The sequence below is a fragment of the Balaenoptera musculus genome, chromosome 16 (genome assembly GCF_009873245.2).
Source record: "Balaenoptera musculus isolate JJ_BM4_2016_0621 chromosome 16, mBalMus1.pri.v3, whole genome shotgun sequence".
In the NCBI taxonomy this organism is placed as follows: Eukaryota; Metazoa; Chordata; class Mammalia; order Artiodactyla; family Balaenopteridae; genus Balaenoptera; species Balaenoptera musculus.
The window spans coordinates 83204795-83226565 of NC_045800.1; the positions used below are offsets into that span (position 1 = coordinate 83204795).

The following is a 21771-nucleotide window of genomic DNA, read 5'->3' on the forward strand; positions in this document are numbered from 1 at the left end:
TTTAACCGTTTTCCTGTGATGAGGAAAGCCACAAAGCTTAATGAGTTCTTACTCTAAATGAGCTTATTCCATAAGAACGTGACCTCTGTTCCTTCTCTCCTCCCTACACTCTCCTCCTTCTGTGGCACTCCCCAGCAGCCGCATCGCCTCCCCTGTCCCCTGTGAAGATGGCACCGAACCCACATCTCCAGCCACATCTCCGTGACCTCTTTTCGGAGTTCCAGACTCGCATTCCCAACTGCCTTTTGAACATCTCCACCCAGATGGCCTAGCAGCATGGCAAACTCAGTATGTCCACAAAAAGGAACTCATCTTTCCCAAACCCATATTCCCTACTTCCATATATGGTCTGTTCATCTCAACCAGACACAAACCCTCTTAAACCGTCTTTGACTCCACTCTGTCCCTTGCTGTCTGTGAAAGCGCGTACTAAGTCCATTCACTGTTCTCAGTCTTTACCCCTCCCCCTTCTGTTGATACTGTGTCTTGCTCCCTCTTTCCCACACCCTTCACAAAGCCCCTCCTCTCTATCAGGCTGTCATTTCTTTTCTTTGTCTATTGCAGTTGTGATCCGACTGGTCTCCTCAGTGTCATTTTTCTTCTGCCCCCTTTCCCAAATCCATCTTGTATTCTACTTGTCATGTTTCTGAAGCACAGTTCTCTGATAATGTTGCTCCCTTGCCCCAAAATGATGGCTTCCCTCTACCTGTAGTATAAAGGTTCCTTATTCCTAAGTCTGGCCCATCTTACCTTTTCCGTTTTCTTCCCCCTTCTCATGAACCCTGGGCTTTAGCAAATCTGAGTAATGTTCTTTATTTTCTCGTTTAAAACTTCCCTTAGTTAATTCACTCTGTGAATTGAAGTGCCCTCTTCTTCCATAAAGTCTGCCATGATCTATCATAATACTGTCTTGGTACCTCCTTTTACATTCTCCTCTTTCTCCCTGGAATTAGTCGAGTAAGTTTTATCCAGTACTGATCTTCTGAATGGTCTTTATCGCCCTGTGTGGACTGGAGGCTTGTACCAGGAGAAACTGCCCTTGTTCTTATCACTATTGTCCTTTCTCCCTGTGCTAGTTTTATTTTTTCCATGATACAGATTTGAAAATTTTACCTCCCCAAACACAAAGTCGAAGTTTATTTATGGTGAGATATGTTATTTATAACATTGAAGTTTAGCAAATAAGTCAAGAGACTTAAAATTTTAAATGCCTGTGGATTGCCCTTCCTCATTACCCCTGTTTAACATGCTAATTAATGCAGTGAACGAAATTCATAACTTTATGAAGTTTTTAATTGTCTCTTTTAGGAAATGAGATGAACTAAGCAGGTGTAATTGAAATCTGCAGTTTTAAAAACTAGATTATTCTTATAGTAAATACCAACTTGCTGTTAGTCTAGTTCTCTTGATGACCTATCTTCCCTGTATTTGAGCTAGATTTTGTGGACCCCAGAGGTAGTGATAGTGGTGGGTGCGTGTGCTTTGGGAACGAAGGAGGAAGAGACTTAAAAGCTGTAACTGCAGGGCTGGAGGCAACCTTCTGCAGCACATCTGGACGTGGGAGGACCAAGCCTTATGCACGTGTGTATCGCTGCGGCAGGTGGGCAGTCAGGCCAAACAGGGCCCCACTGGAGCCAGGAACTGAGGAGGCTGCAGAGCCGGCGATTTTCCCTCTGGGCTCCTCAGGGTCTCTGGGGCCTTTGGCTGGCTTTCTATTCTCATTATAGTTCAGTTTTCTGATCTCCAAAATGGAGACATTAATTGTACCTAACCTCATAAACTTGTGAAGACCAGATGAGACGGTAATCCCTGCCTGGCTCAAGGTAAGTGCTTACTAAATGTTAACTGTCAACGTCTACAAAGGGCAGAGGGCTGGCAACCCTGGGGCAATATAGTTTAATAGAATACATTTTCAGATAGTAAAGCTTCTCCCCTCATTCAGGGTAAATATAGTACTTTGATAGCCTGTAAAATTTTACTTTTCTTAGCTTTGAATCAATGTTTTAAAATCATTCAGTTCAAAAAGGAAAAAGGAAAAAAGTTTCCTGGGTCAACTTCATATTGAATACAAGCCTTCCAATGCCAGAAATAAATGTCTTCAGATTCCAAAGAGGTATCGCAAGCCTCTTCCTTCCTTTTATTCTTAGAGTAAAAAAACAAATTTACGGTGTTTCTTATCTTAAGAACGCCCTCAATCATGTATATTTTCATATCAAAAGAAAAAATAGTATTTAATTGTTTTGCTTATGTTTAAATAGACTTTTCCTAATGGGAAACTGAAATATTTAAAGTTGGTGTCTCAAAGAGATGTCAGATTAGGAATGTACCTCAGAATGATATAGTAGGCAATTGCATTGCTTCTTTTTCAGGCTAATGTCTAGACTCTTCCACTGTCTTCCAACCCAACCCTTATAGGAGTGTGAGGTCGTGTCTGCTACTCCTCAGAGAGGACAGAGGGATAACCAGGGAGTATCGCTCCAGTCCCCAACAAATCTCTAGGGATAGAGATATTTCAATTTTTCTTCGTAGACTTTAATGCCTTTCCTTATCCTTAGGACCAGTACATACAGTGTAAATCTCTTGGAATAATTTTATCTTTTATAGGTGTGTCTTAGTCCATTTGGGCTGCTATAACAAAATACCACAGACTGGGTAGCTTATGAACACAGAAATGTATTGCTCACAGCCCTAGGGGCTGGAAAGTCGAAATCAAGGCGACCATGCTGGTCACTGTCTGGTGAGGGCCCTTTACTGGTTCGTAGCCAGCGACTTCTGGTTGTGTCCTCACATGGGGGAAGGGGCAGGGTTACCTCCAGAGCCCCTTTGTAAGAGCACTAATCCATTCATGAGGGCTTCCCGTTTGTGACCTCAGCACCTCCCAAAGGTCCCACCTCCTAAGTCTTTGGGGGTTAGAATTTCAACATGTGAATTTAGGAAGGGACACAAGCATTCAGACCATAGCAGTGTTCATTATCTTACAATAATCTTTCATATAAATCCCAGAATAGGGAAGCTGCCTTCTTAAAAGCTTTTGTTGTGGCCATCGCCACCCAAGGACCACAGTGGCTCACTGCTGCTTACCTTTTATGTCCTTCTTCGTCTGCTGAATTGTCAAGATTTCATCCTATTTTTACCAAATTAACTTTACTACTTAAGTAATTAAGTGACAGAGCAGACCATTATAAAAATACCCCACTGTCCCCTCAGCTGTTTCCCATGTTTGTCATGCTTATACTGTTTGCTTTTTATCCCTTCACCTTTACAAACCACATCTGTCCTTTAAAGATAAGCTGGGGTCATGTGTAGCTCAGAGCCTTGTCCCTTTATTTTATCCCACATGAATAATTCCTTTTTTTCAGAATTCTTTTTCTGTTTATTATTTGCACTACTCAGTTTTATCAGTTGATTTGTAAGTGCCTGGTGTTTTCTTTCTCTCCAGTTAAGTCCTTTCAGATAGATATCACACTGACCCTTTTTGTAGTGTGATATGGTAGGTATTCCATAAATATTTTTTAATACTGCTAATGACTTCTAGACTAATAACGTGCTCAAGCAGGTAAAATCAGGTGTAGAATGAGTTGTTACTAGTTGCTTTATCAAGAGATTAAGAGAAAATAAATTGAATTTATTAAAAGTATTGTGAATAAGAATCTGCGTATTAAAAACAAAACAAGAACAGTAATATCAAGAGTCTTTTTTACACAAATATATATAAAATATACCAAGAAGGGGCTTCCCTTGTGGCACAGTGGTTAAGAATCTGACTGCCAGGCAGGGGACACAGGTTCAATCCCTGGTCCGGGAAGATCCCACATGCTGTGGAGCAGCTAACCCAGAGCGCCACAGCTACTGAGGCTGCTCTCTAGAGCCCACGAGCCACAACTACTGAGCCCACGAGCCACAACTAATGAAGCCCGCATGCCTAGAGCCCGTGCTCCACAACAAGAGAAGCCATAACAATGAGGAGCCTACACGCCGCAGCGAAGATCCAACGCAGCCAAAAATAAATAAAATAAATAAATTTTTTAAAAAATTTAAAAAAATATATATATAGCAGGAAAACAAAATTACCAGTTAAGACATAAAGCATAACTATTATTTCAAACCTGGAAGCACTATGTTACATTTAAGGAACTTTAAATTTTGATAATCCAAACCATAGCTAAGGATAACTCTATTTAAATATGAATACTTACTTTAAATATAACAGCTTCCAGATCTCATGAGATGTTATAGAAATACCTTTTTATGTTTTCTAGAATCCAAATGGGGAGGAGTCTCAGGACACACATGAATGGCTAGGTGCAGTTTCACTGTCATTTTTAGGCCACACAGATACTTGAATGAATTTATGACCCTTCCAAATCTTTGCATGTTTCCTACAAAATTTATCTTTCCCCGGAACCTCTAGGAGTTTGGCTCTTTTGGGTCTCAGGTTTTCCATGACGATCTGCTTTTTCTGGGTATGCTTGGCTCTCCCTTTTCCTCTTAAGAGTCTCTAGTTATAGGCACGGAAGGGCTTGTCTGTGTTCTGGGATCAGGATCGCCTTGCTTCCTTCTCATTTACGCATCCCTCTTATTTTATAGCCACCCGCAGTTAGCTGTAATTATTGAGAGGCCGTCTAGTTCGCTGGGTTACGCTGGTGTTTTGCATTTTATCCTTTTACAGTTGTACTAATGTACTGCTGCCTTTCCTGCGGCTGGTATTGACAGGTCAAGCTGGCAGATAAAATGCAGGCCTTGTGTATCACTGATCCCCTTCTCCTTCCTTCCTTTCTCTACATTTGGTGGCGTCCCTGCCACCAGAGCAGAGCTAAAGGGATCTAGGGAACAGCAGACCAGGCTAAAGTGGTAATGGCACCTCAGATAATACATTTAGGTGGGCGTGAGTGAGCTATATCAGGGATTACAAAATTTAATTAATACAATTGTTTAAAGCTTTTATTGCATCTTTTATTTTTTCCAAAAGTCTCACTTGGAATTCAAAGGACACAGATAAGTGCTGCCCCTAGTTGAAGGCTGGGGCAAGACCAAACAAATGTTTGGCCTCTTCTCATTTCACTGGACCCCCCGCCACCAGTGGCCACCCCCAGGTACCTCCAGTAACCCTAAGGAAAGCGGAGTAGAAGTGACTGACACAAACAGATCCCGTTTTGAGGCATAATTCTGGTGTCTTCAATTCTGTTCTACTCTGGGATGTCTGGCTCATCGTGACTGTTGCTGAGAAACTCCTTTCCTACCCTGTGCATGTTACTAAAACCACTCTTTCACCTAGTGCTTCCATCTTGGTAAATAGTTAGCTCCATTCACTCAGTTACACAGGCTGAAACCTGCAGTCACCCTTGACTCTTTCCTACTCTCCGCTTCCAGCCCCTGAGCACATCATGTTGGTTTTCTGCCTTCAGGATACATCCCACCTTGCCACCCTGGTCAGCCTCTTTTTTGTTTTTCTCCTAGAAACAAACTGCGGTAGCCAATTAGCAGTCTTCTTTTTTCACTCTCCCCCCGCAGTCCCCCAGCACACACACCACAGTCTAGTACAGTGGTCAGTTACACGGGTTCTGAAACCAGACTGCCCGCATTCATACCTGGGTCTACTGTCATATGTCATTAAGAACATTAATTAACCTTTCTGGGCCTCAGTTTCCTTAACAGTTGAATGAAGAGGAGGAGGATGGTACTAGTTACCTCATACAGTTGTGTCAGATACGTTATTATACATAAATTACTTAGAGTAGTGCTTGGCAAATAGTAAACGTCCAGTGAATGTTAGGTAGTGGGTGCTATTGAGGTTGTTGCGGTTGTTGCATTTGTTATTTTTTATTCATACAGAATCTAAAGTGACCTTCTTCAGACACTAATCAGATGTCTGCTCCGTCGGCCTCCTGTCACTTTTAGAGCAGTACCCAGAGTCCTCACCACGGCCTGCTGGACCCCCTCTGACCGTCCTTTGCCCGCGCTCCTTTTCCTGCAGCGGTCCTGCTGCTGTTCTCCGCCTGCCCTGCCACTTCTGCCTCTGTGCTCGTGGTCCCTCTGCCGGATGTGCTCACCCCGCACACGGACACACGACTCGCCACTCCCTTCCTTTCGGCTCTGCTCAGTGTTAGCCCCTCAGAGCGGTCCTCCCTGGCCAGTGTTCCAGAGTGTCGTTCTGTCATTTTCTGTATCCTTCAACTTAACACGTTATTGACCGGAGATGTATTAACGCCACAGACGTTAGTTTCTGCAAAAATCCCCCAGTCAATAATGTGTTGTCTTTTCATAAGATACGAAGAAAATCATTGCTACCTAACGTCACGTTATATATCTATTTGTTTGTTGATTATTTACCCCACTATGCTGAGTGCCATAATCAATGAAAGCAAGAGACCTTGTTCATCATTTTAGCCCCAGGGCCTTTCATGTACATAGTAGGTGCTCAAGAGGTGTTTGTTAAATGCAGGGATGGGATGGGGTGGGATGGTGTGGATGATCAAAGAAAGATTTTCCCATTTGTTCTTACACGAGAAATGCTGAGGTTACAAACCAGGTAGTTGGAGGGAGGCCTGAGTAAACTTTCTCGAAATGAGAACTCCTTAGGGAAGAGTTCAGGTTGATTTTTCTTTTCTTTTTTTTTTTTTTTCCTTCTTTTTTGTTGATAAGAATGTTTCAAGTAATTTACCATAATTGTCTCAATTAATCATATATGGATTAATTGCATTATTAAATTAGTACCTTTTTATAGTTACTGTTCAAGGTCTGCTACATATGCCTTTCCTTTGCAGCTAATGACAAGGAAATTGGGTTTATCTTTTATTGAGCGTTATTAAATGCAAGAAGCATGTCATTCTCCCTCTTATTACAACCTCAGGTCACAAGAAGAGGGATTTAAAGTCTGTCTAGAATTATGAAAAATAGAGACATAAGTAATCTTCACCAAAAATTCTTCTTCTGGTAAAGAGCAGTAGGTCCAGGTGTCTATGAAAATGTGATATTTTTTTTAAGCATTCAGGTTTAAAATGCTTTCTAGTCCCTCAGAGATAGAACAGAGTTACTTGTTCACTTAGGAATTTTAAAAATTAGCATTTGCCATTTATCTTAAATAATGACGTAATTTAATTACTGTTTGGTGACTTTATACTAATTCATTGATATTAATACTGATCCATTAACTTTAACATGTGGAGAAATTAGAGAAATAAAGAATTTCAAGAATAACTAGTAATCTTGAACATCTTTGTTTTTGTTTTGTTTGTAATTCCTGAGATTTGAAAAAAAAATTACCCTTACTAATTTCACTTGATTATAATGTACTACATTTCTAGGACATGCAAGTTATTTGGTGCTTTTTATTTTGGGCCTCTCTTACGCCTTCATACTTAAACCCAACAGTCTTCTGAACTACATCTTGTTATAATCTGAGTGAAAAAATGACTTTCTGATTCGAAGAGGGGTTTGTCACATGCTAATTTGTCATTTAGCCTTTTTTTAAAAATCACTGACGTTAAATGAGTTAGCGTTTGGAGTTGATCTTCTAAATTGTGCCTGTCCAAATTGGTACCCCTCAGAGACGGTATCAGAGGAGGTGTGTAGCTGTCGGACGGTAACGCAGGTGTTCTGTGGCGAGCTCAGGGAGGGTGGCCATCTCTCACGGAGCAGGACAAAGCCCACCTGATCTTGATTAGCGGCATGAGTAACGATCACGAAAGAGGGTCCTGCAGGCTTTCCGATCCTTCCACGTTAGCTTTTCCCATTGCTGTGAGGCAGAATTCACCACACTTTGCATTGTTCACCAGCCTACCCTGTGTTTTTTATTAATGTCAACATAGAAGATTTTTACCTCTTCTATCTACAAACATGATTTTTATTAGAGAAAGAATTTAAGTGTAAGTCAGAGTAGCCAAAAGTCAGAGATCTTTGCTGTAAGCTGTTTTCCCTTTTTATTCATACGTGGACTTTTTAATTTATTATTGTTATTATTATTATTCCAGGCCATGGTTGCTTGTTATCCAGGCAATGGAACGGGTTACGTACGTCATGTCGATAATCCAAATGGAGATGGAAGATGTGTGACATGTATATATTATCTTAATAAAGACTGGGATGCCAAGGTATGCCACCTCATTGAGCTTTTTTTTTTTTTCTTACAGGTATTTTTTCCTCACAAGTAGTGTTAAGATTCATACTCCTCATAGGTGAGACTGTCTTTAAAACGTGGAACAGTTAAACATTTCTCCTTAGATATGTTTCGCTCAGGTGTTAGGAGTGGATCTTTGTTAACATGAAACAGATCCTAATAGAACTCAAAAAGTAGATTCCCTTACTTCGGATGTTGAAACATTCATATCCAAAATTTAACTTTTCCAGAAGTATCTTCTATTAAAGTAATATCCCTTCTAATAGTTTTTATAAAAACACTTCTGAGAATGTTTGTTTTATCATGACTTTTGCGGGAGATTATGTATTATGATTATGAAGAGTTATTTGCTCTTTAGCGCCTGCATTTCGTGCTTTGCATTGTTGCAGAGGTGTTGTCTGGCACTGGGCTATGGGTTATTGGAGGCAGGATTTCTTCGTCCCCGGATTATGAAAAACTAGAAGTTTATCGGTACTGAAAAATCCTGTAAAACCAGTTAGAATGTACAGCGCATCCAATTTCTCGTGTTGCAAATATTTATTCCCTTAACATCAGCCTGAGTTTCACTTAAGTTTAAATGATTTAAACTTTAGAAGTGTGTCATGTATTATTGCACTGGAGGTTGTATAAACTAATTTTTCGTTGATTTTTTTTAAAAAAATCTCTTTTTATTTACATGTACTGAAGCAAAATATTTAGATAGAAAAGTGAACATAATGTATAGCCCAGTGGATTTTCAGAGTGAACACACTTGTGTAGCCAAGGTAATTTTTAAAAAATCAAATAACCTTTAAAACACCTTCTTCCACCACACGCATACACACACAAATGGAAATCACCAGGTCTTAAATGTGAAAAACTTAGTCCTGTTCTAAAAGCAAATCCTAAAACTTAGAATATGCTCACAGTGATCCAGTAATCTTTCTATATCATACTGATTTAAAGAATTTCCTCTGTCCTTGATACTGTATGTAGAAAACCCTAAAGATTCCACACAGAAACTGTTAGAACTGATAAATGAATTCAGCAAGGTAGCAGGATACAAGATTAATATACAGAAATCTGTTGCATTTCTTTACACTAACAATGAAATATCAGAAAGAGAAAGTAAAAAAAATTCTGTTTAAAATCACATCATATAAAGAATATATCTAGGAATAAATCTAACCAAGGAGGTGAAGGACTTATATGCTGAGAACTATAAGACACTGATAAAGGAAATCAAAGATGATGCAAGGAAAAGGGAAGATAGTCCATGCTTTTGGATTAGAAGAATTAATATAGTTAAAATATGGCCATATAACCCAAAGCAGTTTACAGATTTAATGAAATCCCCATCAGATTAGCCATGACATTTTTCACATAACTAGAACAGATCATCCTAAAACTTATATAGAATCACAAAAAACCAGAATTGCCAAAGCGATCCTGAGGAAAAAGAACAAAGCTGGAGGCACAGCCCTCCCAGACTTCGGACTATACTCCAAAGCTACAGTAATCAAAACAGCGTGGTGTTGGCACGGAAACAGACATATGGATCTGTGGGACAGAATAGAGAGCCCAGAAACAAACCCACACACCTACGGTCAATTAATCTTTGACAGAGCAGGCAAGAATATACAGTGGAGAAAAGACAGTCTCATCAGCATGTGGTGCTGGGAAAGTTGGACAGCCGCATGTAAATCAGTGAAGTTAGAACACACCTTCACATCATGCACAAAAATAGACTCAAAATGGCTTAAAGACTTAAATATAAGACATGACAACATAAAACTCCTAGAAGAGAACACAGGCAAAACATCCTCTGACATAAATTGTACCAATGTTTTTCTTAGGTCAGTCTCCCAAGGCAATAGAAACAAAAGCAAAAATAAACAAATGGGACCTAATCAAACATAAGCTTTTGCACAGCAAGGGAAACCATAAACAAAAAGAAAAGACAACCTATGCACTGGGAGAAAATATTTGCAAACAGTGCGACCGACAAAGGCTTAATTTCCAGAATATACAAACAGCTCATACAATTCAATAACAAAACAAACAACCCAATCAGAAAATGGCAGAAGACCTAAGTAGACATTTCTCTGAAGAAGACATGCAGATGGCCAACAGACACATGAAAAGATGCTCAGCATTACTAATTATTAGAGAAATGCAAATCAAAAGTACAATGAGGTATCACCTCACACCGGTCAGAATGGCCATCATCAAAAAGTCTACAAATAATAAATGCTGGAGAGGGTGTGGAGAAAAGGGAACCCTCTTGCATTGTTGGTGGGAATGTAAATTGGTGCAGCCACTATGGAGAACAGTATGGAGGTTCCTTAAAAAACTAAAAAGAGTTACCATATGATCCAGCAATCCCACTCCTGGGCATATATCTGGAAAAGACGAAAGCTCTAATTCAAAAAGATACATACACCCCAGTGTTCATAGCAGCACTATTTACAATGGCCAAGACATGGAAGCAACCTAAGGGTCTATCAACAGAGGAATGGATAAAGAAGATGCAGTACATATATACAATGGAATACTACTCAGGTACAAAAAAGAACAAAATAATGCCATTTGCAGCAACATGGATGAACTTAGAGATCATCATGCTAAGTGAAGTAAGTCAGACAAAGACAAATATATGATATCACTTATATGTAGAATCTAAAAAATATTACAAATGAACTTATTTACAAAATAGACTCAGACATAGAAAACAAACTTATGGTTACCAGAGGGGAAAGGGGGGAGGGATAAATTGGGAGTATGGGATTAACAGATGCACACTACTATATATAAAATAGGTAAACAAGGATTTACTATATAGCACAGGGAACCGTATCCAATATCTTGTAATAAACTATAATTGACAAGAATTTTTTTAAAAATATAGATATGCACACATATATGTATAACCGAATCACTGCTGTACATCTAAAACTAACACAATATTGTAAATCAACTATACCTCAATAAAATGAATAAAGTTTAGAATTTAAAAAAAGATCAAGTAACAAAACAAATGCAAGAATAGAAAGTATTATAGAAGTGTGACAAGTAGTTAAAAGTAAAAAATGTTACTTTTCTGGGAAAAAAAGAATTTCCTCTGTCCTACTCCAAGTTCAAAGTAGAGGTAAGTTTTACTGTTAAGTATATTTTGAGGCATTATGTCAACAAACATGTTTTTTTGTTACAGCTTTTAAAGTTTGAAATAGAGACATAAATTTGGTAATTCACCTCGAGCCCAACGCACAAAACAAATTGCTATAAATTTGGTTAAAACTTAAATTTTTTTTCTGATTTTGTGAGTATCTAGAAAACTAGGAATATGTTTGATCAACTCTTAAATTCTACATTTTGTTAGAATCTAGGTTCTTTCTAGGCTGATCTTTTAATTTTTATATGACCTGTCCAAGGTCATTAATACATTGTTTTTAATTTAGCATATAAGCAGAAAAAGTCTTCAGTATTTTTATATGTAAAACTGAAAACTTTCACTGCAAGATTGCACTGAATATGTACACTGTGGCAGAAGTTGTTCTGGGTGCTGGAAACAGCAGAAATAGAACTGTCCCTCCCAGAGCTTGGGCTGCAGTGGAGGGTACAGGTCAGTAGACGGACGATTACAGTTGGCTTTGCCAAGTGCAGGACAGATCGCTGTGGGAACACGTGGGAGGCCGCCTAATTCAGCGATCAGGGAACGTTTCCCAGAGGAAGACTGGACGCTTCAACTACGTGTCTCTGAACATTTTCAGCATGTTCTCGGTCACAGTCTAGAGCTCTTGTAGATGTCTGCATGAGTGCTTTGGGAGTTGCTCGGAACAACGCTGGAACCTGAGGAAGGAAGGCAAGGGAGCCGAGTAGCTTGAATCTACCTTACTTGACAGTGAGCCTGTAAACAGCTTCTCTGGCTGTCATGGAACCGAGGAATAGCCTCAGCCTCCGTGGTGTCCTGATCAAGTATCAATGTGCCTTTCAATTTAAGAGTCTACCTGTTAAGGAGTTTAGTTTTCCAAGGGTGAAGAGCTACTCACTTGGGTGGGGTTTACCTCGCTTTACTCCCCCCGCCCCCCAGATTATAATTACCACAAGGACAACATCTGTCTGAATTATTTCCTACTCTGCACCCAGGGCCCAGGACAGGTCCCAGAACAATAGACACCCAGTCAGTATCGGAGTGAATAGGTGAGTCCGTCTGGTCCCAAACAGAGAAGGATATTTGCTGGGGTAAATAGTAATGATCCTTTTTGAAGGGAGTCCAGTTGTACAGGCAGGGAGTCATCGATGTGTCAGGCCCAGTCTGGGGAGGGAGAGCTACAGTTTCTAATAATGACTGCAGCGCTGATGACAAATGACACTTTCTACTGATTTAGTGAATTCCTTGAAAGGCATTAGATTTGTGACTGCCCAATTAAGGGCAGAGAGCTAGTTCTTTGACATACTTAAACCATTTGTAGTAATTTAGTCAAGATGACTAGATATGGATACATTTTTAAGAGTAGGTTAAGCAAATCATCACCATACATAAATAAGAAATGCTTACTAGTTTTTCAGGCTTTCAAGTGTCATTTTAAGACTTTTGAGTTCAGATCATATACATCTGTCTCATCAAGTATTTACAAAATTCCCTGAAAGAAGGAATGAATGTTTCCTTGTATTGGTGCATGTACTTGAAATCTCAGCTCACCTTCCAACCTTGTTAACCGAGATATATTTGTGAATAATCGATTTAAGACTTCTGATATCCTGAATCGGTCTTTTTCCCCCCTAAATTTAATTTTGTAGCATTCTTGGTCACTCATGCTTACATATTTGGCCCTTTTCCTAGGTAAGTGGAGGTATACTTCGAATTTTCCCGGAAGGCAAGGCCCAGTTTGCTGACATTGAACCCAGGTTTGATAGACTGCTGTTTTTCTGGTCCGACCGTCGCAACCCTCATGAAGTACAACCAGCATACGCTACAAGGTAGTAGTCCTCCCTTTAAGAAAGAATTGGTAAAGAGCATGGTAGGGTAGGAGGGGGTAGCTAGGATAAACGTGAACATTTTCTAATGCGTATTTTCCTGTTCTTCACTTGCCTTTATCATAGGGCCTCGGTCGTAACTGTTTAATTTGAATAATTCTTTAAGATTGATTCACAGTTGGTACCAAATGCTTGTGAGTCTCTTTGCACAGCCTCTCCTTGTCTGGGGTCAGACAGGGAAGCACGGGGCTCCCGTCTTCCCAGCCCTGTTTCCTTGTTTTGTGCATCTCTTAACTACTATCCGTTCTCGGATCTGGTGAGAGTATTCACGTGGGGAATAAAGATTAGATAGAGAAGGGAAAGGGCAGCTTTGTTAAAGGTGGTCCGTCAGGGGTGGGGGGCAGAGGGATGACGTAGAAAAATGATACAGAAAAGAAAAACACATAACCAGAGAGGAGACATACAGAGGAAGAAGAGTAGAGCAAAGACAAGTAGAGAAGAGGTATTTGGGAGTTAATGTTGGAAAAATCACCCTTCAGCTTTAACAGTAAGCATCTGTCAGGCTTGTTACACGCTTCTCCGCATTATTTTCTACGTTACACTCTCTTCCTACAAAGTTTAGTTTTCTAAACCTATTATGTTTAATGTATTCTTAAAAACATTTCATTTACCATTTACCATGACCCAATTAAAATGTTTAGACTATTAAAATGGAAGATGTTACAGACATTGTTACCAAAATGAATATTTGGGGAAAAAAAAGTGCTACTCTTTAAATACCTATTTTTCATTATAGAAGGGACTTTGAACATTACAGTAGTGAATCACCGGCATGCAGTTGCCGAGATCCCTTAGGTACGCAGGGAGAAGAGCTGCCTCTTGATAATGATGTCAGAGACGGGCCAGCATTTGATGCGGTTCAGACTCTGAAGACTCTGTCACCTGTCCCTCCTTCTTGCGTCTCTCCGAGCCGTGTTGCCTCAGCCCTGATGTATCGTAGTGAGTGCTGGCTGAGCAGGGTGGCTAGCGGCCAAGAGAGTCCCTGGGTGGAGGCCGGGGTCCCATCACATCCCACGGCGCGCCGTCCTGAATCCCCGTCTCGCCTCTCGTTCCCCCCAGTGCCCGTCTCTGCCCCAGAAACCGCTTCACAGACCTTCCTTTTTATGGAATCTCGAATACGGTATGGTTGTAGCCTTTCTAGATGAAGATAGAACCAACATTTTAGGTGGTAAATAGATGCCAGACGATTATGGAGTGCTCCAGGGGTTTGGAGGAGGGAGACGGGGCTGTTGAATTGGAATCGATGGGTCCAGTGTCGCCACTGGGCCTGGAGTGAGGAGGAGCAGGGAGTAGGGCAGCGTCGGCAAAGGCCGGGAGCGAAGGGCGAGGCTGTGGAAGTCCAGCAGAGGTGGCCGTGGGGAGGAGGAGCCTCTAGACAGATGGGTGGGGGGATAGGGCAGGAGAAGCAGGGCGGCGACGCCTGGTACTTTACAGCTGTCTTCTGGGAAGGCCTTGGGGCAGGTATGAGAACTCTGATGACTAAGTAACTAGAAGTTTAGGGCAGGTGCAGAAGACACAGGAAAGTGTTTGTCTGTGCACCTTCCCTATTGCCACGGCCACCTGACAGGATAGAAGAGGCTGCGTGGTAGGAGAGGGGCTGGAGCTCTGGAAGCCGGGAGGCCAGACCTCGAGCTCAGCTCTGTCCCTTTCCAGCTGAGTGGCCTGGGGCTTTGGCCTCCCCCGCTGCCCAGACTCCCAGACTCCGACTCTACTCTGCCTTTGACTCGTTGCTTCCGATGTGTTACAGGATTTAGTTCTGTCACGTTTGCTGGCTCTTCATTTGATCAGTCAGTGTTGCTTTCCCCCCAGCGAACACTGGCCAGAAGCCGCAGGACACTGACCGATTGCTACGTTCTACTCAGGAGCTGATCATTTGTAGCATGCTTTCACTTCCTGGGGTGTGTGCACATTTTCCACGTTATTGGTACCAAAAGCTGTAACTGAGTGCCTTGTGGTATTTAATAAACCAGAGATTCTTCATTATTTGTGAAATGAGATATTCCAAGTGAGTGATGAAATTTTCAGAAAAATGAAACAAAACATAGTATAACTGCTTTGATAAAAATCCTAAAAAATGCTTAGCATAATTTAACTTTCTGGATGACTCCAGGTTGTAAAATTGTAAACCCCCATCACGATTTTTTGCCGGTATGTGTGTAGTGATGTCCTCAGAAGTGGTGGAGACTGTCAGCCCTCCCTTGCTCTACAGGGCCCCTGGCCTTGAGTCCTTCTCTGTTTCTCTTCTTTTCTTCTAGAACTTGTGCTATTGATAGTGTGCTTTTTCTGTAACAGCCACTCTTACCTTCTTATTGTCTGTTTCTGATCTGCTGTGGGCTTGCAAAACAGATAATCAAGTAGGTTAAGTAGGTATTAAGAAAGTCATAAAAACTCATCAACTCTGCCACATAAATTGTAGCTCCCCCTGGTTCTCTGCGATACTCCTGAGCATTGGGACGGCTGATTAAGTAAGTGGGTTGTCACTGTGCTCCCTTATCATCCGATGTCATCCCAAGTTAGGCACTGTTTTGGCATTGCAAGCTTTAGTAGACCTTTGCAACAGCATATGCTTTGTTTTCCCCAGTGTGATCATTCTTACGCTATTCTGAATTTTCTTTTAGGTACGCAATAACTGTTTGGTATTTTGATGCAGATGAGAGAGCACGAGCTAAAGTAAAATATCTAACAGGTAAACATTCGGGGCCAGGGTACACTGGAAGGAAGAGACCCCGCAGCCAGGCAGCGCTTTCCACGAGCCAGAAGACTCGCTCCTTGTTTCCGGCAGATTCTTAATTCCCCTATTTAAGAGGACTGCTCTTAAGTCATCTTCATTGTTATCTTGAACCATCAAAATTGCCCAAAGATGAGGAAAGTTTGAGACAAAGAAGTCTGCGAAAATCATTTGAGTACAAGCTGAGTTTTTCTGTGATAATCCTTTTCAGTCACAGGCTGGCTTCCTCTCATTCTCCCTGCAGAGGAAAGGTAATAATATCCTTTCCTTTTTAGATGTACATGCTCTGAAGAGTACTCCAGGTCTTCCATGTTAAATGTGGACATGAAGAAAATTAATACAAAGGAGATGAATTGAGATGCTGAAGTCAGTAAAGCAGACAGGCACGTGGAGTCCGTGTCTGCCAGTGGCGTCCATAGGTCACCCCCAGTTACGGACTGTCTCCTGGAGCAGTTGGGTCTGAGGTCTCCATCAGATGGATCACTGACCTGTCTTGTCTTTAACCCTACCTTGTATCTCCACACACCTGCTCAAGTTCGTTCATATTACTGATTTAACTAGCTGGATTTTTATGAGCCCGTTGATAATCCCGCATCAGCCTTTTATAAAACTATAGAAGTCGAATGTTCGCGCATTTTCTGTGCATTTTTAAAGTCACTATTTGTGCCAGAAGCCTAGCAGTGCGCCTTCGGTGATGCTGGACACACTGCTCTTACAGCACTTCGAGTTGCTTTTCGAATAAAAGGAGACAAAAATCGTTCTCTCTGTGTAGAGGAGGACTTTTCCCTGTGAGCGTTTACTAGTTCAGCGTCTGTGCGTGCCTCGTAGTACAGTCCTGAGGGTAGCTTCGGAAGTGCAAGCGTGATCATTTTCAGATGATGTGTGTTTGCAAAGCTGAAACACTGTGCATACTGTTAGGGACTCAGTGGGAAGCAGTAACAGAAGCTCTGTGGTGCTTACTGAATGAATGAATTCTTTTTTTTTTTTTTTTACCTTGCAGGTGAAAAAGGTGTGAGGGTTGAACTCAATAAACCTTCTGATTCAATCAGTAAAGACGTCTTATAGAGCCTTTGATCCAGCAATACCCCACTTCATCTACAGTAATTATTGACGCTATTTGTTAACTTGTGAATACGAATAAATGGGACAAAGAAAATAGACCACCAGTTGGCAATTTAAGGAAACAGAAACAACTTTTTTGTGTTGCATCAAAATGAAGATCTTGACTGTGTGGCTTTGTACTGCATGATTGACTCCAAACCTGCGATGGGAGGGATATAAGTTATCAGCTGAAAGTGGCATTTACATCCGGACATGAAATAAGTGCCCTAGGTAGAAGTTTTTCATTCTTATATTTTGCCAGATCTGTCATCTAGCTGACTTCATTTCATCTCTCCCTTTTTTATATAGTCAAGTTTGAATTTGAAGTAATTTTTGTATGATCAGGTACAATTTATCAAAACTGAATTGAAAAAAAAATTACAGTATTATTCCCCAAAATAGCATCAATCTATTTTTGTAAACCTCTTCGTACTATTAAATTTTGCCCTAAAAGGCCTCTTACAATGATTGTTGCCAGTGACTAATGATTACTTTAATTTTCTTTTTACTTAAAATAAGAAAAGGAGCACTTTAATCACCAACTGAAAAATCAGATTGTTTTGTAGTCCTGTCTTACACTAATTTGAACTCTTAAAAATTGCTGCTGTTGTTTTTCTGACATTGTTAATAGTGAAACATAACAGTAAAACCATCACCGTTGACTACCAATAACTTTTAGTTCATGTTTTGTAAGAAAATATACACAGTAAAAAGGTTTTATCTTGTAAGTTACATTTAAAAAAAACTAAAGTGACTGGCACTAAATGAACTTGAGGCTATCCTCAGCATCAAGTTCCCAAGATAAAGGGCTTTCTTATGCTTTCAGGTATATATATCCTATAGATGTAGAAGATACTGTCCCCTTTGCTAAGACTTTTCCTTTTGCTTCCCGTCAGGTTGATTGTACTTTCGATTTTGCTGTTACGTTTTCTTCCTACTCCTGTGCCCATCTGGTCAGCAGGTCAGAACCTCGTTCCTGTTGGGTAGCATCAAGGGGAGACTGTGTGTATCCAGACTGCACGGTGTCGTTACAGACTTAACGTTAGTGACGCCCCAGACCACTGCTGACGCACTCCCCAGACAGCGCTCTTCGTCAGTACTGAAAGATGGATGTTTAGCTTCAAAACACAAAACACGAAGCAAAAAAACAGACACTTTTATGTTTTATGAGTTTGCTTTTTTACTTTTCGGGAAAAAAAGAGGGAATACTACAAAATCACACAAGGCCTCCCAGACTTCTGATATTTAACACCTGAATTAGGACGGGTGTCTTAGACTTCAGTTTCCTAGGCTCTTCAGCAAAGCCCAAAGGGTGGTATCTGTATTTTGCATGAATTATGGGTGTAAGACCTTGCCCACTTCAGTTTTCCATCTCTATCCTTGATCTTCTTTGCCAAAATAATGTGAGTGTACAGAAATATTTCTGTATATTTCAACCTATGACAGTTTTAGCATCTGTATAGTTTGTACTCAGTTAGAGACCTTTTCTATGGAAAGCTCAGTAATTTTTATTAAAAGATTGCTATTGTTCATGTAAAACATGAAAAAAAAATTGTTTAGTGAACTGACAGTGTGGACTTAGGGTGGGATTAAATATTCAGTATTGTGATCTCACTTCCGGAGAACTTGCAGGAGACAATTACAGTTGACTGTTGTTTTTCCTCACCCATGTGCAGTTTCGTTCCACTTCCTCTCCTAGTTCCATATAATACAGCGGAACGTCTCGACAGTAAGTGCCTCTGCCCCCTGCCCTCCACCCCTCCCCGAGCGCAAGTTGTCTTTGCCACCTGGCCTGCAGTGCAGTGCGCTGCCTGAGGCCACAACTCAAAAGCGCTGTTATTTTTAGGTCTAGTAGAAATCGTATGATGTGGATGGGAGGCTTGTCTGTGAAGGTGTACAGCAACAGCCTTTTAATCTGGGAGCCCCTGTGTCATTCAGATGTGTTTCTCTGCAGTTGTGCAAAGTGTCAGATTCTACTACCTGTGGGTTTTGCTCGCCAGACAGGTTTTAAGTTTTGGGTTTTTTGGTTTTTTTTTTTGGAAAAGTTTATATAAGTTCTTGGAGATTGTTGTGAAAGGATCGAGAAATCGGGATAGCCATTCCTTTAATATCCATTTAAAATCTGTTCATTTCATGTTAGTGGGACCGTTAACTTGTCACCAAGCAGGACTCTATATAAAACAAAATTTAAAACTTTTTGTGGCCTATATGTGTTTAATCCTGGTTAAAGATAGAGCTTCTAATGCTGTTTTTATTCACCGTATTAACCAGCCGTAAAACACAGACCTTTATCAACAGCAGGCAAAGAATTTGAGGATTCGTCTACAGATAGACTATAAAGTCATGTAATTTGAAAAGCGGCGTTTCATTATGAAAAAGCTCTCAAGATGCTTGTAAAGCTAATCTAATTAAAAAGATGTATAAATGTTCTTGAAAAAATTATGCTTATTTCCGCCTGTCTTCTGTTGTTTTTTTTAATCCTTTATCATACACTGACTTTCTTAATGGGCCCTTCCGTCAGATAATGTGCTTTTCTATCACACGTCTCTGGTTCAGTCCAGAGCGTTTGGTATTGCCTTTTATAGATGATAACAGGGGGAAGAGAGAGAACAGTAAACATGGGAGCCCGACAATTTCAGTGACATCCTGGGAGTACCTGGACTGGGTCCACGGGCTCCATGAGTTCTGTCTGGATTCTCCACATTTGGATTCTTGCCCTTTTAAAGACTAGGAGTTTTACACTGTCGAGAATATCTGTGTCACCCCTCTGCTACAAAAAGGAAGGGCCACTAGGTTTTATCGCTGACCGTCACAGGTGTCCTATGTGTGTATGCAAGAAACTGAAGAGCTCTCACAATATGAGGTCAACATAACATGTTCATTTATCTCTTATTTAAAATATTTTTTGGTATGGTGTTTTTGTTATATCCCAACCTATCCTAGGGCATTTGGACAATTGTGCTGAAATACACCTGCGTGGATTAAAGGAGAGGGCAGATGAGTTAGGGATGAAGACTTAATTAAATTTGGTAGTGTGGTAAAAAGAGCCCAGACAGGATTGACAAATCTGTTTAGTTCTGGCTCAGCCACTTAATTGCGTGACCTTCGGAGCCCTTTTCATCTGAAAACAAGCACAGTAGCTCCAATCTTAGAGTTGTGTGTGACCTAAGTGAAACACATTTTTCCCAAGACGCACAGGGTTCAAGGATGAGAGCTGTCTCTCGGTTGTGGATGGCAATTTTATGTATTTATACCACATATTTAATAATATAATTGTACATGGACTTTCAGAAGTACCCAGTCTCCACTGCTTCAAGAATAGGTTTCTAGACATCTTAATGCCAGGAATACGTTCCCCAGATTCTGCTGTTGATTTTAAGGCAGAGTCTTCTCATGATGTTGACCAGCAATTAAATTTCACCTGAAACATGGCAGTGCTCAAGGACGGACCATTGGACCAATGATATGTATAAAGGGCGTGGCCTCATGAGCCGGGAAGAGTGTTACAAGTAGAAAACACTTAAATATAAACCAGTTCATAAGACAGGGAGAGCCCACACAGCTGCAGGCGGCTAAAGCTCTTATCGAATGGATCACCTCTGCACTCTGAACAGGTGGTGTAGACGTTATTGGATAGGGAGTTACTGGATGAGATCTTTCATTGAGATTAGGCCTTTTTCTGCCAAAATTGTTATATTTCTATGCTCTTCTATAAAATGCCTTTACAGTTTTCTAAGTCAAAGGTATAAATGCACACGTAGCTAAGTCAACTTGTTCTGTAAGGAAAACGGCCCCTTGTGTTCTTCCCCTGAGAAAAGATTTCAACTCTTCTAAGTGATTCTTTGAGTATGTGCCCGGTTAGTTCTTAATAATGCAGTTGCGTCGCTACATTCTTGATTCTTCAGTGTTTGACATTTATCTCCTAACTTCCCCACATGGGAGGTAAGAATACAGGGGTCTCTCCAGCCCTCCTCCACTGCCCCTGCCACACCTCCCCGATCTCCTTACATAATTACATTGTAACTTAGGTCACATTAATGTTAGACTATCTGGGACTTCCCTGGAGGTCCTTCCCTGGTGATCCAGTGGTTAGGACTCTGCGCTTCCACTGCAGGGGGCACGGGTTCGATGCCTGGTTGGGGAACTAGGATCCCACATGCCGCGCGGCACAGGCGGAAAAAAAGAAAAAAAAAAAAAGGCTATTTGTGCTAATTCAAAGGTGAGACGCACAATAAACCATGATGACTTTCCCGCAGTTTACTTTTTTCTTAATGTCTTGCTTGATCTTTCGTTTTCCCCTGTGGCGTCTAACCTGCAAGAACCTGGAGTGGTTGTCCTTTGTGCCTGGCGCACAGCCGCCTTCCCTAGACGTCCTTCCACATTGTTCTGGAGGTCCTATCGCTACTCTCCGTTGGGTCTCCCATTACCTGGGTCCCATGTCTTCCTCAATCTGGTGGGCCTGGCCTTCAGCACGTTCTGTGAAGGAGTATGTGGGAGCTCAGTTTTCTGAGACCAATGTCTTTTTTTTTTTTTTTGACCCTCACATTTAATTGGTAACTTGCCTGAGTTTAGAAATCTAGCTTGGAAATAATTATCCTTCAGAATTTTGAAGGCATTGTCCAGGTTCTGAGTTGCAGTATGGATGCTGAGAAATTTGAAGCCGTTCCAGTTTCTAATTCTTTACACGTCATCTGCTTTTCCTCTGTGGAAGCTCACGGAGTGATTCTTTGTCCCCAGGGCTCCACCGTTTCACGGTGTGCCCGTTCTCCGCCAATACGCTAGGTATGCGAACTGTAAATTTGTGCCGTAC

The 21771-nt window shown here is 41.0% G+C and overlaps 1 protein-coding gene across 6 annotated transcripts in view; it reads left to right on the forward strand.

The window, feature by feature from the left end:
• Positions 1 to 19403, forward strand: part of EGLN1 (egl-9 family hypoxia inducible factor 1) — a 58688-nt gene extending 39285 nt beyond the window's left edge. The window contains exons 2-6 of one of the 6 annotated variants that reach the window (XR_005016915.1): positions 7971 to 8090; positions 12939 to 13075; positions 15751 to 15818; positions 16136 to 16243; positions 16861 to 19403. Coding sequence is in view for 4 of the 6 variants with exons in the window: in XM_036829570.1 (XP_036685465.1) it covers positions 7971 to 8090; positions 12939 to 13075; positions 15751 to 15818; positions 16861 to 16925 (390 nt within the window). In the remaining 2 variants the exon portion in view is untranslated. Of the gene's footprint in view, positions 1 to 7970; positions 8091 to 12938; positions 13076 to 15750; positions 15819 to 16135; positions 16244 to 16860 lie in introns of those variants that run through there. The other 5 variants (XR_005016914.1, XM_036829570.1, XM_036829571.1 and 2 more) reach the window with 5 other exon arrangements.
• The last annotated feature ends 2368 nt before the right edge of the window (positions 19404 to 21771 follow it).